The 9,998-nt window shown below is 37.0% G+C and overlaps 1 protein-coding gene across 1 annotated transcript in view; it reads right to left on the bottom strand.

The window, feature by feature from the left end:
- Positions 1–8: 8 nt before the first annotated feature.
- Positions 9–9,998, bottom strand: part of dgat1a (diacylglycerol O-acyltransferase 1a) — a 16,681-nt gene continuing 6,691 nt past the window's right edge. The window contains exons 2-17 of the mRNA XM_015050505.1: positions 9,213–9,300; positions 6,577–6,617; positions 6,157–6,242; positions 5,565–5,617; positions 5,190–5,295; positions 4,852–4,980; positions 4,507–4,581; positions 4,041–4,144; positions 3,915–3,953; positions 3,481–3,522; positions 3,279–3,323; positions 2,989–3,101; positions 2,467–2,532; positions 2,285–2,372; positions 1,904–1,966; positions 9–1,818 (exon numbers count right to left, since the gene is read on the bottom strand). Coding sequence (XP_014905991.1) covers positions 1,672–1,818; positions 1,904–1,966; positions 2,285–2,372; positions 2,467–2,532; positions 2,989–3,101; positions 3,279–3,323; positions 3,481–3,522; positions 3,915–3,953; positions 4,041–4,144; positions 4,507–4,581; positions 4,852–4,980; positions 5,190–5,295; positions 5,565–5,617; positions 6,157–6,242; positions 6,577–6,617; positions 9,213–9,300 — 1,285 coding nt within the window. The 3' untranslated portion in view covers positions 9–1,671. The remainder of the gene's footprint in view (positions 1,819–1,903; positions 1,967–2,284; positions 2,373–2,466; positions 2,533–2,988; positions 3,102–3,278; positions 3,324–3,480; positions 3,523–3,914; positions 3,954–4,040; positions 4,145–4,506; positions 4,582–4,851; positions 4,981–5,189; positions 5,296–5,564; positions 5,618–6,156; positions 6,243–6,576; positions 6,618–9,212; positions 9,301–9,998) is intronic.

Genomic DNA, 9,998 nt, shown 5'->3' on the forward strand with positions numbered 1-9,998 from the left:
ACAAAAACTTGAGAGCAGATATCTTTAATCAGCAGAAAGATTTTTCAACTGAAAGATAAGAAAACAATTTACAAAACAGTCGTTTTACCTAGACTTCTTAACACGGTACAAACAAATCTGTTAAGAAATTCATTCATTTTACATGTTGTATCCAATAATTCAGTCAAAACTCCTGAACTAAAATTACCTCTGGTGTGTTTCAGTCAAACCAAACGACCGCAAACTTTCCCATCTGTACCTCTGGAAAGATTTTTCTTTTCTTTTAGATTTTACTTTGCTGCCAACATTTAGTCAGATTTGGCACAAGTGGATCAAAGTGAGCCAGGATGTTATTCTCAATATTCCCACTGTGTTCTGAAATACTCCGAAAACAGGATTATTGCATTGCAATTAAATTCAAATCTTATTTTCCCCAAATAAATTACAAAACACTATTTAAATTACAGCTCCTGAAAGTTTTGGCATAACTTATAATTTAAATATTTACTTACAGCAGGCACTTGTTTCTGATAGAGAAATCTAGCAGGTTTTTTTTTCTGAAACTAGGTGGGAAAGAAATGTAAAATTATATTTTAATTTGCTGCAAAATATTTGCAATTAGATCAAATACTGTAAGAACTCTTCTGCTTTTATCATAATACTAGGAAACTTCAACATGTCAGAATATAACTTAATCTAAACTTTTCTAAAGAATTATATAACTTAAGACGGTACATTCATAGAAATCTATTGCTTTTCCCCCCCCCAATAGCATGCATCTCAATAAAGTGCAAAAATATCATTGGTTTAAATTATAGGAACAAGAAAAAAAATGTCACTGCAGCAAAATATAACAGAACATTTTTTTAAAGCATGAAATCATTTGACAGGTAAAATGATGTGCAGACCACAGAGGAATCATAAAGCAGAGTCATGATTGGTTAAGTTACTCCACATTATTGTCCTTGGTCCATTCAGTTCTTCTGGGAAGGGATGCCTGGTCCTTATAAATTATTATTATAAAGATAATTTTAACAACAACAATAATATATAATACTGTATTGCACAAATAGGATGAACATTATTGGAATTAAAGGTAAATTGTGGTCAACGTCAAAACCGGGACACCTGAAGTTTTAAGCTTCTTAGCCACTTACACAGAAGCAAATCTCATTTAAAAGAGGCAAGATTCACTTCTGGATGCGTTTGCCTGGCAGTGGTTCACATTTATTGCACCTGGCGAGTGTAATAAGTTTTCAAAGCGGAGCGCCGTCCTTTCAAAATGCTCAAGTCTAGAAAATATGGATTTCAACTCAGAGGTTCGCTAAGTGCATCTTTGGTGGCGCTTACAGAATTGGAAGCAAATATCTGGCTTCAAACAAACAAAAACAAAGAAACGGGGAATTCCTTCCTTTGACATTCATCACAGAGCTGATTCAGTTTGAGTCCAAGATCAAATCACAAAAGATGAAATGAACAGATGGTGGCGCTGCTTCGTGAGGTTTAGTTTGATTGGAGGTTGACAAAAGGTGAAAGTTTAACACTTTCCTGTCGTATAAATGTCCTTCGTTGTTCCCCCGACATGTTGTGGTCCTGTCCCCTCAAAGTGCAAAAATTAAAGCAGGAGAGTCACTTGCTTTACAGTTTCCTTTCGGCTCATCTCAGTTTTCCCCCCACCCCCACCTCCCTGGGCTATTTAGTGCTTCCATGATGAATAACATAGTAGTCATGGAAATACATCAGCACTGCAATGGGCTGCCCAATGATGAGCGAGAGCCAGACGGCCGCGTTGCCGTAGTTTCCGTTCAGGTAGCGACCCACAAACCAAGCCAGAGGAACCTGCGGGGAGGAAAAGTGGGAATAAGTGGAAACCAGAGAGATATGAAAACAAACAAACAGAAATAAATGATTCTGAGTGTTTTACCTGAGCCATCATTCCCATAAAGGCCCAAAGTCTGAACATCTTCAGAGGAATGCTAACCAGGTACTGAGGAGAGAGAATCCAGATTAAATGGGCTTTAGAAACGACACACTCTCCTTTAAGGCGTCGACGTGGAATGAATTAGTCTACATCCATTTATTATTTTGCCAACATGTTAAAATGTTATGGGATCTTAATGCTAAGAAATGTTCTGTAACATTCAACATAACAGAAACTTTCCAGCCAGTCATTTTGAAGTAATTTTCCTAATTTCAGTCAGACTTTTTTGTTTCTGTCTGAGAAAAAGCTTTTCATTAGCAGAACTGAAGGGATAAAAATAACATTTACATAAAAATATCCAAGGAGAGAAAAATTGTCCCTTACCTCATGGAAGAACGCAGAAACTAAGAAGACAGCAGTTTGAGCCAGAAACTTGTTGGTCCCTCTTTTTAGCATCGGCTTGTAGAAATGTCTGTAAAACAGGCACAAACACACAATTTAATTTAGCCAAATAATGACACACTTACACACGGCGTTAACTTAATACCCAGGAGTTTTGACCTCACCTCAGGCACCATTTGTGAACCGGGATATTCCAGTTAGCCCAGAAATATGTGACGGTCTCCGAGTTCCTGAAATGGGACAGAAAGGAAAAGTCATGATTTATAAAACCATTAGACGTGAATCAAACACCATATAATGTTTTCTAAAAATGTTTTTGTGATTGACAACTACAACAACAACAAATAAAATCTGAAATTAATTCATTTTAATCAGAAAGGAAAGTTGAACATTTCCTAAATTCAACAGAGTTCAGAGATTTTATAACGATTATATTATTTTTCTTCTTTTAGAAAATTTAGAGGCATTTTATTTTTCTACTATGCATCTACATCAAGCTCATACTTTGCAAGCCAGTTTCAAACACCAGGTTTTAATAATTATAAGAGCTCAAAGAGAAACAGAGATCTGGGTTAGCAAAGTAAAAGTCCGATTGGTGCCGATGTGTTTGCACATTTTATACGTTGGCAAAATCAAGTGTTTAAATTTGCACTTTCAGCTCAAACTTGAACATAAACTCAACTCACCACCAGTCCCTGTAGAACTCCCTGTCTCCAAACTGCAGCAGTTCTGCCACAACATTCATAGAGGAATGGAAAAACCAGTAAAAGAATATCAACCATATTAGATGGTTGGGGACCTGAGAGAGGAGAGCAGGAAGAAGTTTGGGTTGGTTAGATCACATCAACACATCCTAATAACAGAGAATATCAAGCAGGGATGTTGTCCTGCATTAAAAGATATTCTTAGCTTAAATACTATATTTTGTTATTTATTCATTAGTCTGCAAATTTTAAGGTTCTGCGCTGACACTCACTGCTAACTTGAGCAATCGCTCCACCATCCGAGAAAAATCCATTTCCTGCAACAAGCAAGGAAGAAAATATTAACTCTTAATATCAGGGATTAAACTTTTTATATCCTGTATACAAGAGATAACAACCATCTTATATGGTTAATATTCCAAAAACTGTTAAATAATAATAATAATTGTGTCAGTAGACGAACAGTGTACATACCCGGAAAGGTTTCATAGAATTTTGAATTGTGGGAACCATCCACTGAAAGAGACGTATTTTAATTAATTTTGTTTAATTTCAGTCGGTAAATCAATAAGTATGATAGAAAATGGTCAGAACTGCCTCTTTGTATGAGGAAAAGTGAGTATTTCTACTGATGAAATTGAAGTAAAAAGTCATAGTAAGTGGTTTATTCAGACTGAAAGTAAAACTCCGGTTCAAACTGCAACGCTGACTCAAAATTAAGAACAATTTGAACCTGGACAGAACAGGTCAACCACAAAAGCAAACAAAAATATAGGTCTGTGATAAAAATGTTGCTTCTGTTTTTTATTTTGCATATTAGAAGGTTGTATAATCACATTAGACCTGTCATGTTAGTTTGTGAATTTGTGTTATTTTTATGCTGTGACTAATATAAAATTCAATCATACCTGCTGTATCAATCCCACCAACAACTGCATAAGAAAAAGCTGGAAAAGATGAGAAGTCATGAATGAAACGAAAGCTTCACACAGCTACACCTGCTGTGATTCATAATGTTACAAACGTCTTCTCACCATTTCGAAAAGCCGCCTTATCAGGAACCGTTTACGTATCCGTGGAGATCGAGGGAAGTTGAGCTGGTAGCACAGAGTTGGGGCAAAAACAAAGTAGTACATGTCTGAAGACAAATAAACAAGTCAGGTCAACCGGTTATCCAACACTAAAGAAACAAAAGAACAAGTTCACTTGATTTCTACTTAAACTCTGAGGATTGTCGTGTTCTGGAACACTAAATATCTACATGTCAAATATTAACCAGATTAAATATTTGCTCCATCTACAACTGATGCGATGTAGTAAACTGATTTGTACCATTACTATCTGCATCTGATTTTGGAGTCAATGTAAAAAGACTTATTAATGTTAAACTGGAACAATTTAATAAAACTGTTCATCATCTTTGGGCAACAAGCTTCAAATACATGCCAGATGTTTCATGTTTCATGTAAATGTTTCTGCTTTGCCTGCATTAAAACGTACCTCTGTGTGTGAGGTTTCCTGGGTAGGAGACCAGAGAGTGAACTGCTGAGCCGTTTGACTGCTGAACATCAGGACCTACAAACAGAAGGAGAGAAAACGGACTGAATTTAGGGATTATTACTCTCATCGGTCTAAAGTAAATTTACAGAGTCCAAACAACCAAAGGTTATGGAGAGGTAATATTTTGCTTCTTTTATTTACTCCATGCTCTCTTTCCTGCACCACCATTACGTAAGAAAGCTCTTTAACAAAATTAAACTCTGCTAAATAGACAAACGCCTCTCTTGGCTTACTTCTCCAGTCAGGATGGCTTATTTACTCGTCAGTGAATGCAGATACACTTACATGAATATGATCGCGTTAGGCTTTTGGCTTTGGCTTGTCTGATCTCTCTGCACCACCTGTTGGCGTCCTGATAAGAGTAAAGCTTGAGAAACAGCACAGTGTAGATTCCTAGAGAAAAAACACCACCCACTGACAGACAAGGACACGACCATTAATACGAGGAGTAAAAAAATTAAAGTATATACACTAAAACAAAAAAGATCTATTTGGCCATATTCATGGTCAAAATGAAAAATAAGATAACTTCTATGATTTTAAAGTAAAATGACACGCATGCTAAACATTAGTACCAAAGATTAAAGGTTAGAGTTGGTGTCTTATTGTGCATTTAAACACACCTGGGGTCATGGAGGTCACAGAGAGGACCGTGGCAGAGGAGAAGGTCAACATGAACGTGAGGTTGAAAATGTGAAGAATCCTTCCGGTAGTTTCAGAGATCATACCCTGGCAAACATTACAGAGAATATGCATCATTTTTTTCACTTTTGCCATAGTAACAATTAAAGAGTTATCAGCTGTGAGAATGAAGTTATGCAGGTCAGAGCAGTCATAAATATGAGCACTGCTGGGCTAATAAAGCACATCGTGAAATGCCATAAAAGGATAATTCAATCCCGTTTACGATGTCTGGGAACAATAAACGAGTTTAAGGAGTTAAATGAAAATGTGTGTTAAATGAAAAAGAGCCCATGTAGATCATTATATGGACCTACCACTGCCAGACGCCTCTCTACGTACAAGGCTGTCAGGATGAACAGGTTGGACGCTAAAACAAATAAGAGGAACAGTTTCATGAGCTGCAACAATACATGAATACCAAGACTTACCAAAACACACTGATTATAGCATGAAACGTACAAGTAAAGCTTTTCCTTCAGCTACGTTTACAATAATCAACATCTCACAAAAACAACTAGCAGTGAGAAACAGCTACAGATCTCAGTCTGATAAACTGAATTCGAAGATCTCTAAATGACTGGAGTGATTGGATTAGACGTTTCAGGATATAAAATGTACAAATTTGTTTTGTAAAGTGTCTGCAAGTGTCATTTAGCTACTATAAATAACACATTTTAGGTTTCAGGTCAGACTAAATTAATCAAATCTTTGTGCTTTAAATAAAATTTGATCCGTATTTTGCATTTCGTTTGCGTCTCATATCATGAGCTCCAAAGATACACTGTGATGCCAGATGAGAGCTGAAACACAAATGTAACTAAAAAAAAAACTTCTTTGTATCATCTGTAAATACTAAAGTGTAGTAATTTTAATTTCCATTATATCAATAAAACGGAGGCTTCATACCAATGATCAGGCAGGCTGCTGGCCAGCTGTAGGGGTCCTTTAAGAAAAGAGACACGACTTGGATTGGATCTACTAGGATGCCGTACCTGGAGGAAGAAAACAAGATCGTTTTACAGCCATGTGGTTAAATCAACAGAGAGACTGGACGAACGGCCGCCCCAGCACCCAGCCACAGGACTAAGAGTTGTTAGTCTCTGTAGTACTGCAAGTTTATATTTCAGGGAAACAGGAAGTCATGGATTACAGTACTAATTAAAATGTTATAGTGATTCAGATTAGTTTGAAATTTCTGTAAGTTGAATTTATTTTATTACAATTGTTGCAGTGACATTTGCTGGACCCTGGGAGTAAATGGAAGTCCAAACATGTTTGCGTACATATATCTATACATATGTGGCTTCTGTGTTTGTGCACACTCACTTGATGATGTTCTCCAAGAAGAGTCGTGCATTACTGAGCACCTACAAGGAAAAATAGAAAAGCAAAAGATAAGAAGCAATTTGATTCAAAGAAAAGGAATAATTTCTTCTGGTAATTCATCGAGCCTGAACTTTGCAAAGACGATTTAAAAAATGCTCAGCTTTAAATCTCCTGATCGTTGTTTTCGAATCTATTAACTCTGGTCAGATCTGCCTGCAGACTGACCCGTTTTTCTTTCACTGTATACAGAGTCAGGTATTGTTCTAAGCAAGAACAGAAAAGTAGCTTAACAAGACCAAACGGTACCTACCCATAAAACACACAAAGAGGAAGAGATTACAGGCTGAGTGACATCTGTCAAAATCAATCACATTTGTTTCACACCTAAACGTGGCAACAAATCCCTGCAGCTGCTCCCTCTGCTAGCTAAAATCACTTTATGGTGTCGTTAAGCATTTAAGTTCAAGGTTCAGCTTCACCTTGTAGGATATAAAACGGACTGCAGAAGTACACAGTGTGTAAGACTCATGCACACCATTTTTAGATCTGTCACGGTTTCTATAAGAGTTTCTGAGTGAATGCATGATCAGAGGCATGACATAATCATGTTAAAGAGGATATTCTATGGTTTGAATTCAATAATGTCCTTTGTCCGTACTGCTAACCTTTGCCTTAGTAAGCTTTGAGATAAACGAGGTTCATCGTGAATGAAGGGACTATTGGCCTTTGTGAAGCAAAATAATTGCAAAACGGGTTCTCGCAACAGTCCAGCTGTACCAGTGTGTCCATCACTCTCCAAAAGCACAGAGAGGTTAGAGAGTGAGGGGAGGTCGACTGAAGTAAGTGAACAGCAGGATTACTGACACTTTTACAACACGAGTGAAATCAAGGGGAAGCTTTTTTTTTTTCATTAATTAGCTGTTAGCTAAAATCCTCAAAATTAACAAATAGAAATACTTGAAGCATATTACTTTGAATTACACTTTTTAAATACTTTAGTGAGACAGATTTGTTTAACATTACTATAAGAAGTCAATGCCACAGTGCACAAATTTAATATGAAATTTATTTTAATAAAAAGTGCAAAACAGTCCAATCAATTGCACAAGTTTATAATTTGATTAAATGAGTTGCTATGCATAATGTTTGCAATACTTGTGACAAACTTTTTTCCCACCCCATATGAATCCAACTGCACCAGAAATGCAACACATTTTGATGAGAGAAAGTATATTTCAGTGCCTTTAGATGATGAGACAAAACAGGTTTTAGTGGCAGGTAGGATAAAAATAGAAGGAGATACTAGAGTTGAATGAACTTTATCCTACTGACATACAAATATGATTTGGAGAAACAATTCGGCTTCTAAAGGCTGAATTATCAAAGATTTTGTCTGGTTAGGGGAAAAAGGGAAGTTTTATTTTGGTCTGACCTGGTTTTCCTGTTGATCTCTTCTTTCATCTCATCAGGGCTTAATCCCAATTCATAAATAAAACCTATGCGTTCTCACAATGATTCTCCATTATTCCCCAGCAATCACAGAGAAATACAACAGAATGGCAAGCACGAATTTCTGGTATTCTGATATGTTTATACTCAAGGATAAACATGCACAACATCCAATATTTCCTCTGTGGAAACTTGCACCTCTGCAGACGACTTCCTTGGAATATAGCCAATGGCAGTAAAAAGCAAATTAGCCAACAAATAACATTCAAGACATACAAGTTAAACCCTCTGTAGTTTGGCTTGTAACCCTCTGAACAAAGACTCTCTCTAAAAAGCGTAAGCAAAGCCAGGTGGTGACAGCAAACAGCATAAAACATGGTTGTCATAGAGATATAAACATTCAAAATAGGATTATTTTAGTCAGAGTGCAAATTAGGGTTGGTTTTTAGAAAAACTTTGGAAACAATTTCCTAGAAGCAGCTTGTGATCCTCTCTGGGCGATACTTTTGAGCCAAAGATTTAGGAGCATTAAACAAATAAAAAGGTAATCCCCAATTAATGACAAAATTAGCAATTATTTACTCTCCCTCTCTGCATGGCTCAGGTTTTCAATATTTAGCTATATAAATAAGACTTTTAGCCATTGATTTATAAAGTACACCACTTCTATTACTGATTTTTATTATACGTTACTGTAGGTGAGCAGTTCAGTTAAAAACGCACACAAAAATCTGTGTAATAATATAATAAACCGTAACAGCAGCAGCACCTCAATACATTTTCTGTTGAGGAAATGTGAAATTATGACATCTGAACACTGGCACTCGCCAATTTGTCCGGAATGGCATCAAACGCAAGTGCAATATTTTGAAGTGATAAAATACTAAACTTTGACATTAATAAAGCAATCAAACATGCCATCGAAATGACATTAACTCCTTATAATTCATCTTAATGCTGTCTGGTATGTAGTGAAAATTGGTCAGAGCAGCACATTTTCTCAGTCACTGTTTGTCACTAAATGCAGCTTGCATTTTTCATTGGACACACTGTTTCGTCTTAATATCGCCAGAGTGTTTATAAGCCTGCTTGAAACAGCATCTGTAATTGCCACATGTGGTGCAAAGACACCACATGTGGTGGGCATTGAAAGAAACATCTTTCAATGCCCACACAGTTTTACTCACCAGCATGACAACACACCAGTTTAGGATTCCTCTGTAGTTGCTGTAGCCGCTGGCTGAGCTTAGGAGAGATTCCTGTAGGACATGGCAGCTGCAAAACAAAATGGAAATAAAACTTCAAGTATTTTGAGTAAATGTTTGGTTTAATGATTAAATACCCAGTGATTACATTATCTGTCAAGGCTTCCTGAACTCATCAACAATAAGTAAATAGAAAAGGTAACATTGTCATTAATAGAAACACACCAGAATTTGACTGCGTTCACCCTGCAGCCTGAAATGACCCAATTCCGATTTTTTTTTTTGTTAAATCGTTTTTTGCCGTGGCCGTTCACACTGCCAAATAAATGCAATCTGCATGCGTTCTGCAGTGAACAGGCAAACGACCTGAAAATGTCCCGCATGCCCCGTAGATGGCGCTATAGCGTCAGCGTTCTGCCAACTGCCATAAAAAGAAGAAGTGCTCAGTGTTTGCGAAAGTAAATATGGAGGCTAACGGTGGAGCTTAGCTTACATATTTAAAGTTGTTGTCCGGCCGGAGCAGCATATCAACAACTTAATCCTCATATAATCCGTCATGGTTTTGTCTTCCCGCTTGCTCAAATCAGGGCGCAGAATAGTGAGATTTGTTGAGAATCAGTGACATTCAGTTCGGATGAAGGCGACCTGAACGTTAGGTCGCATTTGAATCGGATACGTATCGGATATGGGTCACATTCGAAAAAGAATCCGACCTGTGCTGTTCACACTGCCGTGAAAAGATCGGATACAGGTCGCATTACGTCAAAA

Source organism: Poecilia latipinna, unplaced genomic scaffold, assembly GCF_001443285.1.
Source record: "Poecilia latipinna isolate Pla-1442-1.1 unplaced genomic scaffold, P_latipinna-1.0 Scaffold49, whole genome shotgun sequence".
Taxonomy (NCBI): Eukaryota; Metazoa; Chordata; class Actinopteri; order Cyprinodontiformes; family Poeciliidae; genus Poecilia; species Poecilia latipinna.